Below are 25,160 nucleotides of genomic sequence, written 5' to 3'. Positions count from 1 at the left end.
CTGAAGGGATGAACACCATTCTTCCAAAAGATGTTCCCTCATTTGGTGTTTTGATGATGGTGGTGAAGAGCGCTGTCTAACACGGTCCAAAGTCTCCCATAGGTGCTCAGTTGGGTTGAGATCTGGTGACTGTGAAGGCCATAGCATATGATTAACATCATTTTCATACTCATCAAACCATTCAGTGACCCCTCGTATAAATTGGGGAATTGTCATCCTGGAAGAGACCACTCCCATCTGGATAGAAATGTTTCATCATAGGATAAAGGTGATCACTCACAACTGTGAATTGATTTGCAGCGACCAAACCTAAACTTGGGTATAACAAAGATTGATTAGCTGGGATTCCATCCAAATGTATTGGAAATTTTAACCGAAATTTCAGAAAATCAGCAAAAGAAAATGCCAATTTATGCGCATTTACATCCACCACTGTCATGTGAATATTAGGAGTTGGTTCATCAAGATAAGCAGCAGGCGGTGCTAATCCTCCAATCAGGTTCCAGTTATACCACTGCAGAAGAACAGGGCTCAACAAGAAACACAAGCACCAGTCAAACCTCAAACAGTGAATAATAACGTAAAAAACATGATGGAAATATGATATTTCTTTTGTTTCAAGTAGTAATTTTGGGAGCGTTAGTCTCCTCATCGCTCCACACTGATCGATTGTTTTTATCTGCCGTCATTTTTCATCTCTTCATTGGGGCGGAAACATAAGTTTTTCTTAATCTTTATTTCAAAGTGTCAACATGCACAGTGTAGAAAACATCGGAATCACGCTCATACAGATGAAACATCAGTCATGTGAGTTAAATGTTCACTACGTCAGAACTTACTCAGCGAAGGTGTTTCCATCTCCCATTTAGTGCATTAACTCTTTTTTGAAAAAGGCAAAAAACCTGCATAATTTTTTTTTTTACAAAATTGAGGACGTTTTTTCTAATTAACTGTTCCCAACAACTTTTTCTAATGCAATACTTCAAAATAAAAAAGCCTAAAAACATGTTGATGGAAACAAGCTATTGATTGATTGAAAAATACTGGTATGGTCTTTTAATGCAGATTCAGTTTAGTTCAACATTAGCGAGCTAACATTAGATTAGCTCCTTTGTGGCCTTGCTAAACAGAGTGTTTGTCATCAGCTAGTCTGTTCAACTGTACAGTCTTTCTGGTCCCAGCACTCATGGCCCTCACTTATGTGAAAACATGTGGTTGTTGGAGGCCATGTTTGTTTGGCCTCAAAGACGTTCTGGAAAACTATTGGGGACTAAGGGAGGGGCGGAGAACTATCGACCCTGACTGGAGATGGACGGTGGAAGGAAAATGTTCAGGAACTCCTGAACCTAAACACCCAGTGTGGATGGAGCAGAGATGGAAGACACGGGAACGCTTTCCCACCAGGATTTTAACTGGTTCCAAAAAAACAAGAGCATATCACACCCATTCTAGCATATTTGCACTGATTGCCAGTTAGTTTTAGGATAGATTTGAAAATTGTGCTTATTTTAAAGCCCAGATCCCCATCTACATCTCAGACCTTTTAACCTCATATGTGCCGGCTCATTCCCTGACATCCTCTAATACAGCTCTTCTGACTTTACTCTAGACCAAAAAACAAAGGAGACATTCAAACAGCCTCCTGGATTACACCATGTGGAGATTGAGAGGAGATGCCGGGGAAGGTCCACATTACGTTGAGATTATACTGTACATAACATCTGGCCCAGGACAGACTCGAGGAAGTGGCTGCGGAGAAAGTTGAAAAGTGGTTGTGCTTCATTAGCAATTTCTAGAAAAACAATACAAAGGTGCATTTTTGCACTAAAACATTGCATAAAAGGATTGTAGATAAGAACCAGAATGTCTGATCATATATTTATATTTACCTACAGCTCCACATTTAGCCTAAAGTAGGCTTATAGTTGCCTGCATCACAAACTTATTTTGATTATGTTCTTTAACATGGTACTATGTCTCTAACAGTATTTTTAAATATTAAGGGTGAAGAGAGGAGTGTCATTGTGGATCTGTTGGGAAGGTTTAGACAGAATTTGGTCTTCCTCTCTTCATCTCCAGTATGATGGCTGACCAGATAGAAACAAGGTGAGGAGACAGAAATATACACTGTATATACCTGATTCTCCATTAGTCATTAGTCTGCTGTAGTAAGCTTTTCTCTTCCACTACTGATCTGCTGACATGTGATGGTGTCACATGACCTTGGTATGAGAACAGAGTTCATAAACAATATGTGAGGGTAGGGAAACCTTGCAGAACAGCTCTGCCCACATGGAGACAAGCATGGACTCAAACCTGCAAACTTTCTGCACTGAAAAGCATATATGTGGATGATTTGGGGTTTAGCTCTAAAGAGGACTGTTCACTGTTTTAGGAATACAAACTGGAGAAGATTTGTTGCTTTGTTGTTTGCTTTTACAGTTACATCAACAAGACATTGTTCATGTCTCACCTGTTTCTCTAAGATGTCATATGCAAATCAGTATCAGACCAATATCACTGTTGGACCACAGTATCAGGGGCTACTTGGTATAGTGATGTTCTCCATTCTGACAACCCTGCCATGCTGTGTGTTTCTTTCCATTAATGGGATCATGTTATTCACTTTGAGGAGTAAACCAGTATTTCGTGAGACCTCCCGTTACATTCTTCTGTATAACCTACTTTTTGCAGACACTGTATTGCTGGCACAGAGCCAGTTACTGTACATCATTGCTGCTTTTAGATTAAGGATGTCATATCCTGTATGTGGTGTTCTTACTATGCTTGCTTATCTCACAAATGAAATCTCTCCTCTCACACTGGTGTTGATGTCTCTGGAGAGATATGTAGCTGTGTGCTACCCACTGAGGCATGCTACCATCATCACTATCAGAAACACAGGTGTGGCTATTGTTGTAATTTGGGCCTTTTGTTCATTAAATGTCCTCACTCGTGTTCTTTTACTACTAAATTTTCCATTTGAAGATCTGGAGAGCCTGCAGATGAAAGACTATTGCTCTGACATAGCTATGAGGCTTGGTGCATTGTCTGATTATTATGACAAAGCCTACACTAGTTTTCTGTTTGTTTCAGCTGGTGTGGCAATCACTTCCTCCTATATTGGTGTGATAGTAGCAGCCAGGTCAGCCTCCACAAATGAAGCTTCGGCCCGTAAAGCTCGTAACACACTGCTGCTGCACCTGGTGCAGCTGGGCCTCAGTCTCTCCTCAACTATGCACAATCCACTGCTTGTAGCTATTTCAGAAATAGGAAGCAGGTTAATAATTGTGCGTATCCAGATTGTTATTTATGTGTGTATTATCCTCTTCCCCAGATGTCTGAGTTCTCTTATCTATGGGCTCAGAGATCAGACCATCAGACCTGTCCTTATGTACCATCTATGCTGTCGACTGAAACTCTCAGTCATCCCAGCCAAAGCTGAGGTCAGCGTTCTCTCTCAGTAGATACACTACATCAACGTATGTTGGTATCAATCTGAATTTATTCAAATCTAGTAGATGATATGGCTTGAAATAATTAAAGCTTTTCAGATTACATTATTCATAATTGAAAAATATTTTTATTATATTTTTAAAAAAAACATTCATATTGTCAAATATGACACAAGACTCTAGAACTTATTTCTATCACGGTCAACCTGTCAGGACAAAGACAAACATCACTTCACGGCCTTCGAACGGACACAGAACAGGGGAAAATACCATTTCACAGACTTAGAACATTGCAGATTGTTGCCACATTTAATGACACATATAGTGCAGGTTGAGGGAAAAAAGGTAACCATCTGGTCTCTGCCAGTGTCTGCTCTCTACAATCCTGATGGATTGATAGATAGTGGTAAACACAAAACTATTAACAATTGTTCGAAATAATGTATTTTAGATAAAAGGTCCTGTAATACATCTTTTGTGAAACTGTAAATTTAGTTGAGACTGTGTCAGAGATCATTTGTGTTTTAATGCATTTCAATTTCAAGTGTATTTCAGTTTCTCTGTCAGGGATCTTTGCTGGCTCAGTGGTTAATTTCTGTTCCTGGTCAGCTTCCCTGTCAGATTTTTTTTAAGATGTGTTACATTAACTTATTTGTAAAGACGATAACCCGTGCACAGGAGTGCCTCTCACGTGGGTGCCAGCTGCAGGGCAAATTACTGTAAATCAAAAAAGTATTCCAGTGCACATCAGGATAGGATTGACACTATTTTATAAGATTATAGTGACGATACTTTTTTGATTTACTGCAATTTTACCTGTTTATGCTGTTTTTATTATGTGAACTTTTACACATTGCCAGTCAATATCTTGTACAATTCCATAGCTCTTTTCACTTAGAATATATTTTTACAATATTTACAATATTTCACATTTAAACTGTATGTTTTTATTTATATAGTTGTATCACCTATCTTTCATGGTAGTGGTATTTTTCTCTTTACCTTCTACTTTTTGACTGTTATGCACCACAACACCAAGGCAAATTCCTTGTATGTGTAGAGATGTGAGATTAAGAAAACTCTACTGCTGCTCCCACTTGGCAGGTTCATTAAAGTTTTAACACTGAGCTCCTGAACTCCAGTCTTCCTAAATTCTTCCTTCATATATTGTCTTTCTTGATCATACTTAGTACAATTTATGCCTGCATGCATAATAGTCTCCTCAGCCAGCTGGAAAAAAACATGTGCATATATCGGTATCGGCAATCGGCCACAATGAGTTGGAAATATCGGCATATAGGATATCGGCAAAAAATCCAATATCATGCATCCCTAATATCTGAACTTTATTTATGGAAAAACCATAAGAGACACCAATTATTAGTATTAGTATAGTACAAATTAGAATATTTTAATACATCTGAAAGCATGTCTGGAGATCTTTATAATAATATCCGGGAAGATGCCAACAAGCAGAAACAGCTGGTCACTCATGTGAGTTACATGTTTGCTACATCAGAGTTACTTCAGCAAAGGTGTTTCCATTTCCCATTTAGCGCATTAACTCTGTTGTAAAAGGCAAAGACCAACAAAGCAGGCCAAAAACTTTTTTTTCCGAAATTAAGGAAGTTTTATTTTTGAATTTTGACATTTTCATCAACCTTTTCTAATACAATACTTCAAAATGTGCATAAAAATACATTAATGGAAACACCGTTACTGAGGCTACGCTAACACTAGCTGTTGGATGGTCAGTAAATCCTTCCAAACTGTCTCCTGCCTGCTTGTTAAACAATTAAAATTAATACAAAAAGTGCAGCGTGTAGCTGTGGAGGATTCGGAGCTGTTTAAAGGCAATTTTGATGGAGTTGATGGCTGAGTAACAAAAGTTAACTGATGAGTAATATAACATGTTACTGTTACTGCTGAGCAATGAGTAAATTAATATAATTGCTTTTACAATGAGTAATGTGTAATCACTAATTAATTTTTTTTTTTTAAAGTAACTTGCCCAACACTGTTCAGAATACACTAAATTTGGACATCTGTTTGTGTTCTTATTTTGCAGGAAATAGACCTTCAGGACAGCCTGGATGTCCATGTAACTGGCAAGGGAAATCTTTCTATAGAATAATATGCTTGGACAGCCATGCTTAATACAAGTAATACATCAAATAAAAACAATACCACATTCTCCATAAATCCACCAAGTTGGATAGATTCTCTTTTATTTGTATTTCCACTCTGTAAAACATGATCAGGTAGACCAGGACACCGGGAATGTGATGGTGTCATGTGATGGTGTTATGTGAAATGGGTGTGAGGACAGAGCTCATAAAGAGTATGTGAGGTCAGGCAAACCCTGCAGAGCAGCTCTGCTTACATGGAGACAAGCACTGACTCTTACCTGCTCTAACTGTTTGCAGAGGAATAATTTATATGCATGATTTTAGATTTTTGCATGTTAACTTAACAGGCATCTCTGCTGATGCTGGATCTTCATTGTTGTGGGATTACAAACTGGAAGAAAATTGCTGTGTGGTAGTTTTCCAATGAGATCAGTAGGTTAATGTCTTTACTGTCTCTCTGAAATGACTTATGCAAACCAATCTCTGACCAATGTCAGTTCTGTACAGCAGTTTCAGGGGTTACTGGAGAGAGCGTTATTTTGCACTCTGATAACAGTGCCATGCTGTGTGTTCCTCTTCATTAATGGAACCATGCTTTTTACCTTGAGGAGTAAACCAGTGTTTAGAGAGACCTCTCGTTACATTCTTCTGTATAACCTCCTTTTTGCAGACACAGCACAGCTGATACTCAGCCAGTTGCTGTACATATTGGCTTTCTGTAGAATGAAACTGACATATCCTGTATGTGGTGTTCTCACTATGATTGCTGATCTCACAAATGAAGTGTCTCCTCTCACACTGGTGTTGATGTCTCTGGAGAGATATGTAGCTGTGTGCTACCCACTGAGGCACGCTACCATCATCACCATCAGAAACACAGGTGTGGCCATCATTGTAGTTTGGGTGTTCAGTTCACTAAATGTTCTCACTCGAGTTCTTTTGCTGTTAGATTTTCCATTTGAAGAACTGGAGAGCCTGCAGATGAAAGACTTTTGCTCTGACATAGCCATGTTTCTTGGCCCAATGTCTAATCATTATGACAAAGCCTATACTTGTTTTCTGTTTGTATCAGCAGGTGCTGCAATCACGTCCTCCTATATTGGTGTGATAGTAGCAGCCAGGTCAGCCTCCACAGACAAAGCTTCAGCCCGTAAAGCTCGTAACACACTGCTGCTGCACCTGGTGCAGCTGGGCCTCAGTCTCTCCTCAACTGTTTACAACCCAATCCTCATAGCTCTTTCAAAAACTGTAACAAGGCTAGTATTTGTGCGTGTCCAGAATGTTTTTTATGTGTGCATTTTCATTTTCCCCAGATGTCTTAGTTCTCTCATTTATGGCATCAGAGACCAAACTATCAGACCTGTCCTCATGTACCATCTATGCTGTCGACTGAAACTCTCAGTCATCTCAGCCAAGGCTGAGGTCTCACTTTAGGCTTCATGGACTGGATCAAGTTTTGCATGTGCTTGTAAATATGGTTGATATGTTTAACAACCCAAAAAGTAGAATATCTTTGATTTAGCAGGAGACAAATTATAAATAATCACAACAACAATTTTTATATGTAGGTTTATCAGTATTTTTGTCCACAGAATAGAAGCCTGTCAAAATATTAACAGTCTGACAACAAACAAAAGGTGTTTGAAAAGGATTATAATTTGTTGAAGCTGTTTTCATTTTACTTTTAATTTCATGTTAAAATGTTGAAAGGGCAGTTTTAAATTCAAATGTATTATTCTGGGGAAATCTCTTCAGATCTTTTCATGGAATATGTAGGGGGAGCATATATAGTAGATGTATTCATTTTGATTTAATTCAAGCTTGGTATGTTGTATAAAATACAATGATATTTTTCTTCATAAATAAAAGAACTAAAGATTGCATTATTAATGATTTTTAATTACAGTAGTACATGTTATTTTCTGCTGTTAAGTGGCAGGGAAAAAAAAGTGATTGGGGAAAAAACTATGTTATAAACAGTATGAAGGTTTGGTCCACTATGGCCAATAACAAAGTCTAAGTGATGGTTAATATTTTTAAATTGTACATTTATTCATATTTAATGTAAATGCCAAACAGTTGAATGAATAAAACTGTACAAGAAGGCATGTTTGTACATGTGTGTACATGTCTGCCAGGTGTATGTAGAGCACTACATGCTGCAACTGGTGTTAAAAAAAAACCACAGAGTTCCTTGAATGCTACAGGCCTTTAGTTTAGTGTATTTGACATAAAGAGTAGGATATTAAATCACACACAACTACAAAATGTCAAGACAATATTTACCTACTTATTTTTATTGTGGTCCTCGACGTATAGAGAGGCATACATACAGACCTACTACTGTATATACAGCTGGGCTCACATCTATACACAACATTGGCTTTAGAATAAAACTCCTGAGTAGGAGTTGGACTCTTTTCCTTTTCTTTACCCAGGATGGTATGGATGTGGGGTCCCCACGAAGAGCAACAGGTTTTTTTCATTGGAAAATGAGAGGGTCTCCTTTATTTGAGTATGTGTTGCAGAGTGGGAGACCCCATTTACACCTGACTTTAACATACTGTATCATCTGTGTGTGAATATCCTATCTGGATAAGGGAAAAAACATGTTAAAGCAGGTGTAAATTCATGCAAAATGCATTGTAACTGTAATGTGATAAAAGCAGTCAGACCACTTCTGAGGGTGGTCTTTTTCAAAGCTTGCTGGACCTAGTTTTTATTTTTGCACGATTTGGGTTACATTTACATATTATTTAAACTACCTTCCACAGTGCTGGTTCTAGTATTAATTTGTGCAGTATCAATATTTTACCTTTCTTTCCAATAAAACTGTCCAAATATAAGGATAGCACACGACATAACAGACACTTTATAAACAGCAACTTTTTTATTAAAATGTTCATTGGTAAAATGTTGCTTACAGTGTTCATAACATAATGAGTAAAGTGTGTTAACAGATAACACATTGCACATTAGTCAGCCTTTGTTGTCAACAAAATAAGAAGTGCCAAGCCTAAGTCTATGAGAGTGAAGTAACACCTCTATCAGCTATGCAACTGTGTGTCCTGGAGTGGGAGACCCCATTTACACCTGCCTTTAACATGCTGTATTATATGTGTGTGAATATCCTATCTGGGTAAGGAAAAAAAAACATGTTAATGCAGGTGTAAATTCACACAGAATGCAATGTGATCATAATGTGATAAGATCAGCCAGACCACGTCTGGAGGTGGTCTGGCTCGCATTTTGATCAGACCTTAGTCAGGTATAAATGCAATCTGTGCAGTGTTAACAATTAAAATTAAAAAGCAAGCCATCAGATTTTATAAACAGCTCCAATCTAGTGACCCAGACTCCTACCGGTACAAAACCCCTCAGTGTCAACAGTTTAACAAAGATAAGAGTCTCTTCTGCCAGCTGGCCCTGAAGCTCTGCCCAACTAAATCATTTCAAAACAAAAAGAAAATTATATCAAATATTGGAACAAAACCACAAAATCACAAAGAAAATTAGAATTGTATTTGATCCTAAACAGAGAGAACATGGTAGCAGAGTACCTGACCACCATGACTGATAGAAGATGTTGACAGTGACTGAGTTCTGAACAAAGAAAAAGGCCATCACAGGCTGAACAAACTGTGTTCACTTTGTCATAAAAGAGAGGTGGAGACAGCATCTCACTTCCTATTATAATGTGGGAACTATACAATTTGAGAGAGGTTTTCTTTGAAAAAATAAATAATATGTATCCTGAATTTATCCATCTCCCTGATCCTCAGAAACTGCCCTATGTATGTGGTGAGAAAAGTCAGTGTGCATTAATAGCTGCAAAATATGTTAAATGTTGTCATACGCTAAAATGAACAAGCTCTGTATTAAATGTTTCTGAGTGTTTAAAAAATGCCTTTTATTATTTTGTATTTGATATGATTGTTGATATTTGCATATTATTGTATATTTATTGCTAATCATCTGTCAATGTTCATAATTTTCTGCACTGCTTTGGCATTATAGGTTTTTGATCTGTCATGCCAATAAAGCTTATTTGAATTTGAAATTGAATTTGACTACATTCTTAAGAAAAAACTTTGCCCAGTCAGTTGAAAGGTCTGACTTCAGCTCATCTTGCTGGCTTTAGCAAGCCTGGCTAAAGCTACAAGTGTGGCAGTCGCTAGTGTAGGACTTTGTGCACTCAAATAGCTTTATGATTTTATGGGGGAATTATGAGTTATTACTGTGTTTAACTCCAACATGATTTTTTTTGTCAAGTGACATAACTCATATTAGAGTAGGTATAGTAATGGGAAATAGTCTCCATTGTTGGCCACACGAGAGAGGTCAATTAGAATTATGGTTGTTATTAATTATAATTATGATTTTGCGAGGGTATAGGTTTTTTAAGGTTAAGTGAATGAGATGCAAGTACCAGAAAACACAAAAAAGTCCACTTTCGTTGCATACACATTTATTACTAATACTACAGCTAAAAATAATAAACACTACAACATTTTACAAACAAGACACAAGGGGGAAAGGGGAAACTGATACACAAGGCTATGGCTAGTGAATGATTCATATGCATGATGCAAAGTTATCTTTTGTGTAGTTCGGTATGAGAGACCTGACAAACGGATGAGATGACTGTTACCTGAGAATCAGTGAGTCAAATCAATGGTACAACAGTTTAGTTCTGAATTGCCAATTGAAGTTGCAAATTATGAAAGCACCAGGGTTTAAGCAAGTTGATGAAGGTTTTGTATGAATACTTGCTTGTTCCCTTGGGTGGCTTCTTGCGAAGAATGGAGTCCAGTGTGTTGAGGTGAGGAGTTAGAGTCTGGACTTTTGAAATGATTAGTGAGTAGGCCAGTCCGGACTTGAAAAGTTCTCATTGGAAGAGAGCTCCTGGTTTATGCTCTCATGCTCCTCTAGGCTTGACCCTCAACTCATGACTACAGATTCTGATTCTGAGGTTTCACCTCCTGTTGCTCTGAGTCACATCTTCAGACTAGCACAATGCAAGCTTTCCACCTGCATGGCAGAAGACAAGGCAAGGCAAGTTTATTTGTATAGCACATTTCAACAACAAGGGAATTCAAAGTGCTTTATATAGAGCATAAAACGCATCAAAACAGAATATAAAAGTAACACAATTAAAGACATAAAAACAATTAAAAAGTGTTAAATTTGAAAATAAAAAGAAGCTATTAACCCTCAAATTTGGTTTAATAAAAGGCAGCAAACAGAAAAGTCTTCAGCTGTGATTTAAAAGAACTGAGAGTTGCAGCAGACCTGCAGTTTTCTGGGAGTTTGTTCCAGATATGTGGAGCATAAAAACTGAACACTGCTTCTCCATGTTTAGTTTTTACTCTGGGGACAGAAAGCAGACCTGATCCAGACCACCTGAGAGGTCTGGATGCTTCATAAAGTAGCAGCAGATCAGTAATGTATTTTGGCTCTAATCCATTCAGTGCTTTATAAACCAACAGCAATATCAATTCAAAAATCAATTCTTTGACAGACAGGAAGCCAGTGTAAAGATCTGAGAACTGGAGTTATATGAGCCACTTTCTTGGTCTTGGCAAGGACTTGAGCAGCAGCGTCTGAATCAGCTGCAGCTGTCTGATCGATTTTTTAGGGAGACCTGTGAAGACAGCGTTACAGTAGTCGAGTCTACTGAAGATAAATGCAGGACAAGTTTTTCCAAATCCTGCTGAGACATAAGTCCTTTAATTCTTGATATATTCTTCAGGTGATGGTAGGCTGACTTTGTAATTGTCTTAATGTGGCTGTTGAAATTCAGGTCTGAGTCCATGACTACACCAAGATTTCTGGCTTGGTTTGTAGTTTTTAACATTATCAATTGAAGCTGAGCGCTGACTTTTAAACATTCTTCCTTGGCTCAAAAAACAATTACTTCAGTTTTGTCTTTGTTTAATTGAAGAAAATTCTGGCACATCCAATTGTTGATTTGTTCAGTGCACTTACTCAGTGCTCGTATTAGACCATAGTCCCCTGGTGATGTGGTTTTGTAAATTTGTGTCATCCGCATAACTGTGGTAGCATATTTTGTTGTTTTCCATAATCTGAGCTAGTGGGAGCATGTAGATGTTGAACAGAAGAGGCCCCAGAATGGAGCCTTGGGGAACTCCGCATGTCAGATGTGTAATTACCTATAGACACAAAGTAGTCCCTGTCCTTTAAGTAGGATTCAAACCAGTTTAGTACTGTGCCAGAAAGTCCCACCCAGTTTTCCAGTCTGTCTGGTAATATGTTGTGGTCGACTATGTCAAATGCAACACTGAGATCCAGTAATACTAATAGTGAAGTTCTACCACTGTCAGTGTTTAAGTGTATGTCATTGAAGACCTTAAAAAGAGCAGTCTCAGTGCTTTGGTGTGGTCAAAACCTGACTGGAAGACATCAAAACATCTTTTTCAATGATCTTGCAGAAAGCAAGAAGACAAAGTCAAAAGCAAGAAGAACCAGCAACAAGCAGCCCAAAAGAGTGGCCTAAAACAGCCTAGAGTCTCAGATAGGATACTGTTTTAAAGTTTCAGTCCGCCCACCCAGAAGGTGCATCCTGGCCAATCCCAGGGGTTGCAGAGTTCTGGGGGAGCAGAGTCAGTCTCCTTCTGTCCATGGACAGGTGGGTACAATTCCTAAATGTGGTTATTCTTTTAATCAAAGTATTTACAATTTAACAATTGCATGATTCCTAATTTTGCATTTTCAGTAGTAGCTTTAGCATTCTGAAAGTGAAACAAGTTGAATGGTACTAAACATGATAGTGTTATCATGGATGATGGGATCATGTTAATGATACATTTCTTGGCTTAAAGGCAGTGGAAGAGAAGTCTAACCAAACCTCCTCTTGTAGGCCTATTATCTATGATGTCAACTGAAACTCCCAGCCAGGGCTGAGGTCTCACCTTAGGATACATGGAATTAAATAAATCTCTGTATGTATTTGTGCAACACATGCTGTTATCTGACAGGGCTTTATAAGTCAGCATTTCTAGCATTCATAATTTAGCAAGAAACAAACTGACTCAGTTTCCTAAAGATGACAAATGTATTTTAAGAATCACAATGAGTGAGGAACATGTCACCCAGTGCAGCAGTGTGGCTCACTGACATGTTTTTAATAGTTTTGGACAACAACAGAGGTCTACAGCACAGAGGAATAAGATATATCAGGCTTTGGATACACACACAATACTTGTTAGTAGATCAGTTCATTGTTACCCCTTAAGAATGTAGTAGGGGGTCTGCCTTTGAGGTTTGTGATATGAATATGATCATTCAGTCATCTTAGAAATTAAAGAAATCTGCTGCAGATTTTGCTGCTACATTCAGTGTCTGTAGTTCTATTATACCCCAGCAAACACTGAAATGTTGTTTGACCATTGTTTGAACATCCATTCAAAACATCCATTATTAGTTCAAAAATAGTTCCAAAATGTGATCTGGCTGTCACCAGGACTTCCTCCCTGGGTGTTCCAGCAACATGGAAGTATGTTGTTATTATTATCAACACGCCTATTTAGCTATTCTGCTAAGGTTTATGGATACAGTGTGAATTCTGCAGCTTTATACATCTTATGCTTCTAGATTAACAACTAAATATAACCTACAATATACTTTATAAAATGGTCCAACTTACTAAGTTTACACTGTGTAAGACATACATTACACCCATTATTACTAATCTGTTCACCATGTTCACATGTCACAGTGTCACATGATGTCGTAGGACAAAGCTGATATATAGTATGTGAAGGCAGGCAAACCCTGCAGAAGAGCTCTGCCTACATGGAAAGAAGCACTGACTCCAACTTGGTAAATATCTGTGTAGGGAAAATGAATTTTGATGATTTGAGGTTTTTGATGTGACTCAACATTCATTTGTGCTTAAAATACCTTGCATTTTCATTGTTCTCAGAATACAAACAGGAGGAGATTTTTTGTGCTTTTATGTTCCAATGACATCAACAGGTTCATAATTATTATGCATTAAATGTTTCTCTGAGATGTCTGATGCAACTCAATCTCAGACCAACATCACTGTTGGACTGGGGTTAGTGGAAAGAGTGATGCTTACCACTTTGACTACAGTACCATGTTGTATATTCTTCTTCATTAATGTGACCATGCTTTTCATTTTGAGGAGTAAACTGGTGTTTCGTGAGACTTCTCGTTACATTCTTCTGTATAACCTCCTTTTTGCAGACACTGTACAGATGACACTGAGCCAGATACTGTACATACTGTCTATTTGTAGAATAATGTTGACATTTCCTGTGTGTGGTGTTCTTATTATGATCGCAAATCTTACAAACGAAATCTCTCCTCTCACACTGGTGGTGATGTCTCTGGAGAGATATGTAGCTGTGTGCTACCCACTGAGGCACGCTACCATCATCACCATCAGAAACACAGGGGTGGCCATCACCATGGTTTGGGCTTTTTGTTCACTAAATGTCCTCACACGAGTTCTTTTGCTGTTAAATTTTCCATTTCAGGACCTGGAGAGCCTGCAGATGAAAAATTTCTGTAGCACACTTGTCATGTTTCTTGTGCCAATATCTGATCATTATGACAAAGCCTACACTTGTTTTCTGTTTATATCAGCTGGTGTGGCAGTCATTTCTTCTTATATTGGTGTGATAGTAGCAGCCAGGTCAGCCTCAACAGACAAAGCTTCAGCCCATAAAGCTCGTAACACACTGCTGCTGCACCTGGTGCAGCTGGGCCTCAGTCTCTCTTCAACTATACACAACCCATTGCTTATAGCCATCTCAAAAACTGTCACGAGAATAATGCTTGTGCGTGTTCAGAATATTTTTTATGTCTTTATTATCATTCTCCCCAGATGTCTGAGCGCTCTCATCTATGGGCTCAGAGATCAGACCATCAGACCTGTTATTGTTTACTATTTATGCTGTCGACTGAAACTCTCAGTCTTCCCAGCCAAGGCTGAGAACTCATCCTGAGATACATGGAATGAACCTGTCTATGTGTTTGTTCAATTCATGCTGTAATCAGACTGGCCTCCATAGGTCAGCATAAAATCAGGCAAGAAATAAATGAAAAACATTTTTTGAGAATACCTATGTTCATCTGTAGTTTGGTAAATATTTATTGACATCCAGTGTTAGAAACCTGTCAAAATCATCATTCTGACAACCAAAAACAAATGAATGTTTTCCACATTAACTCACTAAGATTTATTCCCTCTTTCTGTAACATCCAAGACATGTTTATAAATATGTAAACACTCAAAATTAAAATGCATGAGCTGTAGCTACATTATATCATGTCCTTTGTAAATGCACATACATTTTTTAAAAATTGTTTTATTTGTTTATAGTGCAATACAAGTGACAAACATGAAAACCAACAACAACAAAAAAATGACAGCACAAGACAACACGAAGAACTAATCTTAAACAAAGCAAAACAAAAGAGAGAGAAAAGGCAAAACAGCAGCAATAACAACAACAACAGTAATGACAATGAAAAGCAAACAAACAAACAAGCCAAAAAAGAAATAGGCATGAAGTTTGGCTTAGATTTTCTTATTGTAATACGCATGTGTTTAGGTAGGTAGGTGTGTGAGTGAGTGTGTGTGTGTGTGTGTGTGTGTGTGTGTGGGCATGTGTGTGTGTGTGTGTGTGTGTGTGTGTGAAAAATATAGAGTAGAGAAAGAGCATAAGAGGGAGACAATATTAACCGAAGGAAGGAAGAAAGAGAAAATAAAAAATCAGCGTTGGTCAGGACCTTGCATTCTGGCCTGTCGGGATCAGATCATTTTGCTTTTTAAAAATGGGGGATATTTCTTACAAGTGTGGTATGCTTTTATTTTGAAAGTTTGATTGAAATGTGTACTGTCAGGTGTGTAGAGACAATAAGTAACTGCAGCTGGACACAGAAAAATACTCATATATTTGAATGGAGAGTGTGAGTGAACCCACACCTTTTTGAACATTTACTGCTACCACATAGTTTTAGATAGAGACTTCATTTTAACTTTAAATGAGTCATGAGACTTTGACCTACAAATCTTGAATTTACATGTTTTTTCTATCTTTTACTGTTTTTGAGATATTGGAGTTTGACTTTTAAAGTCTTTTCTTGCTCCTCCTGTGATTTTATAACATATAATATATATAATCCCATGACTTTGGCCAAATCTTACATTAAAAATCATATTTTAATAGGAAATTTCATGGCAAATTCATTGATACAGGTTTGAAAGTGGTCAGACTTATAGTTTAGACATCAGAAGCCTCTGTTTGACACAAAGTTCATGCCCATAGATTGCCTCCCCCTTGTTTTACATTGTAAGGGTGATGTGTCACTGCAACTTTGAGGGCTTATAAAATCCAAACTGTTCGAGTTATTACAAAGTTTTCAGCAACTTTTTTCAGCATAGTGTCATAAGTCATATATTAAAGTTTGAAGCCAATACCATTAATGCCCTCGGAGGAGATAGCGTTTGTTCGGGGGCCAAAATTGGGGCAAAGTCTTATTTTGAAAGGCTAATTGCGGACTTCCTGTTGGACTTAGGTCAGCGGTGTCACTGTACGATTTGTAGGTCTTGATGAGATGAATAATTAGGGACCGAGCCCAAAAGGCCTCGCCTAAGGGCGAGGACCCTGTTGTTTTTCGTGTGTTTATTTGTTTGTTTCTTTATTATTACGCCACTTAAACTCTAAATTTGACCCCCTAAACATAGAAATGTCATAGAAAGATCAAACTAAAACTCAATTATTCATCTCATCAAGACCTACAAATCATATGCTGACACCCCTGACCTAAATGCAACAGGAAGTCCGCAATTAGCCTTTCAAAATAAGAACAAACGCTATCTCCTCCGACGGCGTAAATGGTATCGGCTTCAAACTTTAATAGGTGACTCATGACACTATGCTGAAAAAAAGTTGTTAAAAACTTTGTAATAATTCGAATGGTTTGGATTTTATAAGCCCTGAGAGTTACACTGTCACATCACACCTTACGAGGTAAAACAATGGGAAGGCAATCTATGGGCATGAACTTTGTGTCAAATAGAGGCTTTTGACATCTAAACTATAAGTACCACTTTCAAACCTGTATCAATGGATTCGCCACGAAATTTCCTACTAAAAAATTATTTTTAATGTAAGATTTGGCCAAAGTCATGGGATTTATGAGGATATTTCACAAGTGTTCTCTAAAATCCTCCTCTCCAACTGCTCCTGGTGATGTCACTCCCTCAGTGCTGTGAAACATTCCGCAATACACACTCATTATAAAATCACAGGAGGAGCAAGAAAAGACTTTAAAACTCACACTCTAATATCTCAAAAACAATAAAAGATAGAAAAAACATGTAAATTCAAGATTTGTAGGTCAATGTCTCATGACTCATTTAAAGTTCAAATGAAGCTTTTATCTAAAACTATGTGGAAGCAGTAAATGTTCAAAAAGGTGTGGGCTTAAGAATGTAGTAGGGGGTCTGCCTTTGTGGTTTATCATAGTTTAAAATTTTTGCTACATACTTGGAGGCATCTTTGACCACATGACTCTGCAGTTTCAAGTCCAGAGTTGTAAGCAGCAGTGTGTTCATTCAAGGCAGCACAGATGAGTTTTGGTTTGAATATGATCATTCAGTCATCTTAGGAATTAAAGAAATCTGCTGCAGATTTTGCTGTTACATTCAGTGTCTGTAGTTCTATTAGACCCCAGCAAACACTGAAATGTTGTTTGACCATTGTTTGAACATCCAGTCAAAACATCCATTATTAGTTCAAAAATAGTTCCTAAATGAAAGTTGTGATCTGGCTGTCACCAGGACTTCCTCCCTTTGTGTTGCAGCAACATGGAAGTATGTTATTACTATTATCAACAGGCCTATTTAGCTATTCTGCTAAGGTTTATGGATACAGTGTGAATTCTGCAGCTTTATACATCTTATGCTTCTAGATTAACAACTAAATATAACCTACAATATACTTTATGAAATGGTCCAACTTACTAAGTTTACACTGTGTAAGACATACCATGGCAACTAAGACAATTATCCTTCAATGCATACCCAGAGCTAAGAAGAAGAATTTATCAATGAAATTAACAGCTTGAGCTGGGATGATGTACTGTCCGCTGATGATCTGGACTATGGCTGTGATACTTTTACTCACAGAATCAATACTGTGAGGGAAAGATTTAATGTGAAGATAGAGATAACATCTAAAAATAAAAACAATTTACTGTGGTTTAATGAAAATTTGTGGGAACTAATGAAATCTAGAGATGCTGCACTAAGGAAGGCAATTAAACACTGAGACACTGACATGCTGATTTATAAAGGTTTAAGGAACAAAGTTATCCAAGAGCTAAGAGAAGCTAAATTTTGTTTTTATCTCAATATATTGAATGAGGCAAAAGGCAACAGTAAATTGATCTGGAAAAACATTGATAACCTCACAAGGGGGGACCCAAAAATTTTAGGAGATTTTAAACTCAAAGTACAGGGAAAGTTAATTGAAGATCATCTTACTGTTGCTTCTGTCTTTAATATTTTTTTATGAGTCTGTAAATGAGTTAGGAAAAAAATAATGAAAAGGAAACTGGATATTGTTCCTATAGATGCTACAGGTCAGGTTTCTGAGCTGGTAGAGACTAATGAGTTACAGGTAAACAAAATCACCAGCTCCTTAAAAAAGCTCCAAAAGTAAAGATGCTTTACAATTTGACACCATTTTTGTCAAATCACACGAAGATATTTTAACTCCCCCTATTGCTCATTTAATTAACTTGTCTTTTTAACACAGCCCCTTTCCTGATGACTGGAAATGTGCCGTTGTCACGCCTATTTTTAAATCTGGAGACCGCCTTGAAGCCAGTAACTACAGACCAATAAGTATACTGCCAGTACTCTCAAAGGCTGCTGAGAAAGTTGTCATTAAACAAATGACAATATTTCTTAATACAAGCGGTTTTGGTCTAAATTGTATGCAATTTTGCTTTAGAGCAAATCATTCCACTGAAACTGCTACCTTGCACTTAATCGAGCAAATTAAATCAAGACTTGACAAAGGAGGAGTAGTTGCTGCTGTATTTTTAGATCTGCGTAAAGCATTCGACACAGTCAATCATGATGTTTTAATATTGAAACTCTCTAAATTAACTTCTCATCTAGAGCACTGGCATAGATGTCTTCATATTTATCTAATAGGAGACAATGTGTTAAAGTTGGTGACACACTGTCCAGTAACATGAAGTGCACAATGGGTGTTCCACAAGGGTCAGTGTTAGGTCCCCTATTATTTAGTCTATATATTAATGATCTCCTTCAACAGTGTCATGATGTAGAACTACAAATGTATGCAGATGACACCGTTGTGTACACACACGCAAAAACAGCTGAGTTAGCTGCTGCTAAGCTAACAATCACATTGGAAAGGATCACACATTGGCTTGATCAATCATGTCTGAGTCTAAATGTAAACAAGACAAAAGGCACGTTTTTTTTAACAAAAGTACAACCTCCTGACATACACTGATATTCTCATCTAAGGTGAAAAGATCGATATAGTTAGTGATTTTAAATATCTTGGTGTGACACTGGATCCAAATTTGAACTTTAAGAAACATGTTAAAAAAAACGGTTAAAAACATAAGGTACAACTTAGCACATTTTAGACATATTAGAAACTGTCTCTCTTTGGACGCAGCCAAGATATTTATGCAGCTATGATTCTTTCTCATATGTCTTATTGCATCACATGTTGGGGGCAGGCTGGAGAAATAACCATAAAACCTCTTGAGTCCTTTTACAAACAAAACTCTAAAAACTCTGGACAAAATACCAATGCCATTCAATCACTGTAGGGTACTGGAGAAATACAATTTACTGAGCTTTGGGAATTTTAGATTATTCTCAAATCTGTGCCTAGTTCATACAATTTTAAATGGTTTGTCCTCCTCCACTATGTGACTTTGTGTTCATTCACTCAGTAAGTTCTATTAGATCCTCCAGAATATCCTCTATACATGATTGTACCATTTCGTCGCACTGCATTTGGACAGTCAGCTTTCTCTGTGAAAGCCATAACTCAGTGGAATGCCCTACCTGATGATATGAAGAGTTTAAAACCAAATTTAAAAATCTGCTAAAAACCACTCAGCTCTGTAGCCACTGAATCTAAATTTCATCTCATGTCTCATGTCTTCTCATTAATGCAAATAATCTTTTAATTTGACAAACTGACATTATTAATTTCTAGTTGACATTGTGGGTGTATGTGATGTGCTTTTGTGTGCAGCTTTGTATTTTGTATAATGTGTTTTTTTTTCTTTGTACTGTTTGTTATTGTGCTGCTATATGTTTTAATTGTAAGGGACTGCAGATAAAAATCAGCTTGAAGCTAAATCTGGTGCAGTGCATCAAATGCCAACATTTATGTTTCATACTGTACATGGTCCAATTAGATACAATATAACAATACATTACACCCATTATTACAAAGCTGTTCACCATGTTCACGTGTCACAGTGTCACATGATGTTGTAGGACAAAGCTGATATATAGTATGTGAAGGCAGGCAAACCCTGCAGACCAGCTCTGCCTACATGGAAAGAAGCATTGACTCCAACTTGGTAAATATCTGTGCAGGGAAAATGAATTTTGATGATTTGAGGTTTTTGATGTGACTCAACATTCATTTGTGCTTAAAATATGTTGGATTTTCATTGTTTTTTGTGCTTTTATGTTCCAATGACATCAGCAGGTTCATAATTATTATGCATTAAATGTTTCTCTGAGATGTCTGATGCAACTCAATCTCAGACCAACATCACTGTTGGACTGGGGTTAGTGGAAAGAGTGATGCTTACCACTTTGACTACAGTACCGTGTTGTATATTCTTCTTCATTAATGTGACCATGCTTTTCACTTTGAGGAGTAAACTGGTGTTTTGTGAGACTTCTCGTTACATTCTTCTGTATAACCTCCTTTTTGCAGACACTGTACAGATGACACTGAGCCAGATACTGTACATACTGTCTATTTGTAGAGTAATGTTGACATATCCTGTGTGTATTGTTCTTATTATGATCGCCAATCTTACAAATGAAATCTCTCCTCTCACACTGGTGGTGATGTCTCTGGAGAGATATGTAGCTGTGTGCTACCCACTGAGGCACGCTACCATCAACACCATCAGAAACACAGGGGTGGCCATCACCATGGTTTGGGCTTTTTGTTCACTAAATGTCCTCACACGAGTTCTTTTGCTGTTAAATTTTCCATTTCAGGACCTGGAGAGCCTGCAGATGAAACATTTTTGCAGCACATTTGTCATGTTTCTTGTGCCAATATCTGATCATTATGACAAAGCCTACACTTGTTTTCTGTTTATATCAGCTGGTGTGGCAGTCATTTCTTCTTATATTGGTGTGATAGTAGCAGCCAGGTCAGCCTCCACAGACAAAGCTTCAGCCCATAAAGCTCGTAACACACTGCTGCTGCACCTGGTGCAGCTGGGCCTCAGTCTCTCTTCAACTATACACAACCCATTACTTATAGCCATCTCAAAAACTGTCACGAGAATAATGCTTGTGCGTGTTCAGAATATTTTTTATGTGTTTATTATCATTCTCCCCAGATGTCTGAGCGCTCTCATCTATGGGCTCAGAGATCAGACCATCAGACCTGTTCTTGTTTACTATTTATGCTGTCGACTGAAACTCTCAGTCTTCCCAGCCAAGGCTGAGAACTCATCCTGAGATACATGGAATGAACCTTTCTATGTGTTTGTTCAACTCATGCTGTAATCAGACTGGCCTCCATAGGTCAGCATAAAATCAGGCAGGAAATAAATGAAATCCCCTTTAGAACAGCCCCCACCCCCCACAGGAGGGGTCTGAGGAGCAGCTTTCTATTTGGAGAGAGGCTTATTGGGGAACAGGTCCTCTGACTTCAAGCTGTCCCGAATTAGTCCAGTCCCCCAAACCCACCAAGCCCCCCCAGCCACCAGAACCCGGTCCGAGGTGGTCCCAAAAATCAGATATGGTTGGGATGAAGAGCACATAAAAAAATAAATTATAAAAGATTAAAAAAAAAGTTAATAAAATTAAATTAAGAGAAGAGAACAAGTAGATGAACAGAGTGGATTGTTGAGTGAGGAGATTCAGTGTAATTGTTAATTGTATGTCTGTGTTTAGTCTGAACGGGAAGATGCCTGTGTATTGTTGCACTTGTAAAATGGTAGAAATGAAAATAATTAAGTAAGTTTAATGACTGATGTGAACTTAAGAGACTGAAATTTGTCCTGTTAACAAATACTACATTTCCCCCCAAATAATAAGAAAAAAAAAGTGAAATAAATGGGTTGTTGTGTCAGCAGTTTCTGTGTTTACAGCCTGAGACTGAAGATCTCTGTGTGTTGTTGTCTGTTTTTTTTCTGGTGGAAAATGATTCATATCAATAATAGTAATAATAATAAGAAAATAATAATAATGATTTAAAACAAATAAACAAAAGAAGAAAAAGAAATACCATCATCATCATCTTTGTCATCTTATTAACATTAGTAATAACAATAAAAATAATAATAATCAACATTGGTATAATCAGCCTCACAATCATTGTTTTATTTAACATTTGCAGTATTAACAATCCTCATCCTACCAGACTGTCTGTACAGCATTCATAACGATAATAATAATGATGATAATGATGTCACCACCACCACAACAAGAATAATGGTAATAATAATAATAATAATAATAATAATAATAATAATAATAATAATAATAATAATAATAATAATAATAATAATGTATCAATAATAATAATAAATGTAGCAGCAACATCTTCCACATTGTTATCCGCATATATAATAGTATGTAATATATGTAATATAATAATAACAATATCATTCGTCATCATCAAAATGATCACCATAATACATGATCTTCATCATTAACGCCATTCATATCAAAATTCATTATAATAATGAGTTACCCATCAATGAGGGTGTGATGCAAAAATAAAGTAAAACAAGATTAAATAGTGATTAATTAATCAAAATGTATAAAATACTACTGCGGTAATTACCATAGTAAAAATAAAAGTAAACATCAGGGGGAAGCTGTATTTGCATAATAAAATAAAACACATCAGTATATGGCGGGTAAATAGTTATATTTAACTTAAAGAAATAAAATAAGATAAAAAAGGAAAATAATAAAATAAAATAGTAACAAAGAAAAGAGTGTGTATTCATTCATTTATGCTTTATCGAAAGAAGACATCAGCAGGATCATTTATTGATGACTGTAGAGCAGGTTTTATTGAAATCAGCTGTTTTACGGTTGAGGGAGTCTGACATTTTAGCAAAGGTACTATCTTGAATGATATGGTGAAGATTCATTTATCCTTCCAGGCAGTGAAATGTAATGTTGTTGTTTTTTTATTGATGGAGAAGTCTGGGTTGTTCTAAATTGGGGTTGAGGTCACAGCTCAATGCAGGCCAGTCAAGTTCTTCCACACTGAACCGAGAAAACCATTTCTTTATTTCTTTATCATTTCTTTTCTTTGTGCTCAAGTTGGAATAAAATATCATTAAATATAGAGTTGCAATGATTAATTGATTAGTCTGCAACTGTTTTGAAAAAACAATTAATCATTTTAGTAGTTTTTTTATCAAAATTTCATCAATATGATTTGGTGCTTTTGGTCATCATATAGTAAACTGAATATCTTTGGGTTTTGGACTGTTGGTCGGACAAAACAAGACATTTGAAATTAGTCATCAGTCATTACTGGCATTTTACAAACAAAACGATTAATCAGTAAAATAATCTGCAGATTAATCTATAATAAGAATAATCCTTGCAGCCCCTTGCTGCGTCTCAATGTAGGCTATGCAAATGAAAGTGATACATTGTCGAGATCAATGAACTAATAGGGATGGTGAATATACAGAGCACCCTGAGACAACAATGCACTGCTTTCCTTTCATAGAGTTCCTTTCATAGATTGTTTCTGTTCCTGTATTTGCATTTGTTCAGTGTATTTTGCAATGTTTCTTTGAAATGCTGCTTATGTCCTGTGAATAAGCAAAGTGCTTATTGCTTGAAAAAAGCTCTATACATAAACTATTATCATTATTATTTTAGTTTATGTATTTTTGTACTGCTCCTGTTTATTCTTTAGCACCTCTGACCAAATGAATTTCCTCTTTTGTTCCACTTGAGATGATTTGATTATATAAAATATGAATTTAATTAAATAAATTAAGTAATAATTCAAAAAATAGGTAGGAGTTTCTGTACTAAAGTTTAAAAAATGCATTATGCCTCATTATTTCTGAAGTGTAGTGGTCAAAACACCTGTTGCTTTTTTATTTTGCAGCATGATATAGAGTTATAATAGACTCAATATCAGTTAGATTAGATAGTTAAAACGTATAAATTTACTGACTAATGTTACTTGAATATTTATCTGTACCACTTTTATTTATTTATGTATTTTTTTCCTCCTCCTATGTATTGTTTTGTATTTGTTGAATTTAAAAAGCTTCTTGGACAATCGTTTTAGCAAATGTTTTCAATTTTTTTTATTGTGTCATAATTTAATTCCCTGGTACTTTATTTACTCTTTTTGTTGTTCGTACTTGTTTATTTGTTAGTTTTTGAATTTGACAGTTTTCAATAAAGTTGAGAAGAACAAAAAATTCTTTAACAAAAGGAACGGAACGTCATGACGCATGACGTATGAAAGTGCGTGATGACGGTTGCTGCTAGACAGTTTTCCCTCCTCGTTGTGAAGCTATCCGGCTATTCCGATGTTTAGCTAAAGAGATTTTTATCGCTGGACATTTTGAAGACAGTAGTTTTAACGTTGTGGTCGATACAGAAACCGAACATCCACAGCAACGTTGTTTAAGGTAAATGTTTGTGAAAGTAACAACTGTTCTTTGTCGGGTTTACTTTTGTTTTGCTATCGTTTACGTAGCAGCGCTGAGCGGCTAGCGGGAGAGCTAACTGGCTAACGTTAGCTTGAAAACGCACTAAACTTACAACTTGCAGCTGTCCGTTTCTTGATAAATGTCCCATAATAATATGTGTATATATTGATTTTTCTTTTTAAAAAATTCTTTCTGGCATTTAGCGGAAAAGAGTTGAGTTGTTGGTAACTCGGTCTGTGCGGTGAATATTTTGAGCTAACATGTTGTTGGCTAAAACGGAAACTGCTTCGGGCTACTCAGGGCGTTTGTTTACCTGCGGTTAATAACCGGTCTCACCTGGTTCCGACCCGCTGAGTGACGGACTCGGTTCTTATCTAGTTCAGACTCACCTGACTAACTAACACGGCTGACGTCAGCGTTGTATTCGTGATCAATACTTCTGACTGACAGCACGGCCCGGTTAGCTGCACGTGGAGCTGGGAGACAGGTAAGGGTCCTCTGCTTCAGGCCAGGGGACCCTCACCTAAATATGTTTATTTATATTATTTATTTTATTTGTTTATTTATCAGGGGCACGGTAGCTAAATGCCATCAGCAGTCCCTAAGCAGGCAC

At 37.0% G+C, this 25,160-nt stretch overlaps 5 protein-coding genes across 8 annotated transcripts in view; all 5 read left to right on the top strand.

Annotated features, from left to right (window-relative positions):
- Nucleotides 1-2,486: 2,486 nt before the first annotated feature.
- LOC122995842 (odorant receptor 131-2-like) lies at nt 2,487-3,467 on the top strand. Its single transcript, XM_044371222.1, has one exon. The coding sequence runs from the start codon at nt 2,487-2,489 to the stop codon at nt 3,465-3,467; it is 981 nt and encodes a 326-aa protein (XP_044227157.1).
- Nucleotides 3,468-5,291: 1,824 nt separating this feature from the next.
- Nucleotides 5,292-7,448, top strand: LOC122995712 (odorant receptor 131-2-like). Its single transcript, XM_044371052.1, has one exon. The coding sequence runs from the start codon at nt 6,047-6,049 to the stop codon at nt 7,016-7,018; it is 972 nt and encodes a 323-aa protein (XP_044226987.1). The 5' UTR covers nt 5,292-6,046; the 3' UTR covers nt 7,019-7,448.
- Nucleotides 7,449-13,565: 6,117 nt separating this feature from the next.
- LOC122995841 (odorant receptor 131-2-like) lies at nt 13,566-14,580 on the top strand. Its single transcript, XM_044371221.1, has one exon. It carries the CDS (start codon nt 13,618-13,620, stop codon nt 14,578-14,580), a length of 963 nt encoding a protein of 320 aa, XP_044227156.1. The 5' UTR covers nt 13,566-13,617.
- A 5,816-nt stretch (nt 14,581-20,396) lies between these two features.
- LOC122995840 (odorant receptor 131-2-like) lies at nt 20,397-21,359 on the top strand. The gene has a single exon (XM_044371220.1). It carries the CDS (start codon nt 20,397-20,399, stop codon nt 21,357-21,359), a length of 963 nt encoding a protein of 320 aa, XP_044227155.1.
- A 2,992-nt stretch (nt 21,360-24,351) lies between these two features.
- Nucleotides 24,352-25,160, top strand: part of nup98 (nucleoporin 98 and 96 precursor) — a 30,568-nt gene continuing 29,759 nt past the window's right edge. For 3 of the 4 annotated variants that reach the window (XM_044371592.1, XM_044371591.1, XM_044371590.1), the window contains exon 1: nt 24,352-24,526. The gene's annotated coding sequence lies outside the window, so the exon portion shown is untranslated. The remainder of the gene's footprint in view (nt 24,527-25,160) is intronic. The other variant, XM_044371593.1, reaches the window with a different exon arrangement.

The sequence above is a fragment of the Thunnus albacares genome, chromosome 13 (genome assembly GCF_914725855.1).
Source record: "Thunnus albacares chromosome 13, fThuAlb1.1, whole genome shotgun sequence".
Classification (NCBI taxonomy): Eukaryota; Metazoa; Chordata; class Actinopteri; order Scombriformes; family Scombridae; genus Thunnus; species Thunnus albacares.
This window is presented reverse-complemented; position numbering and strand designations above follow the sequence as displayed.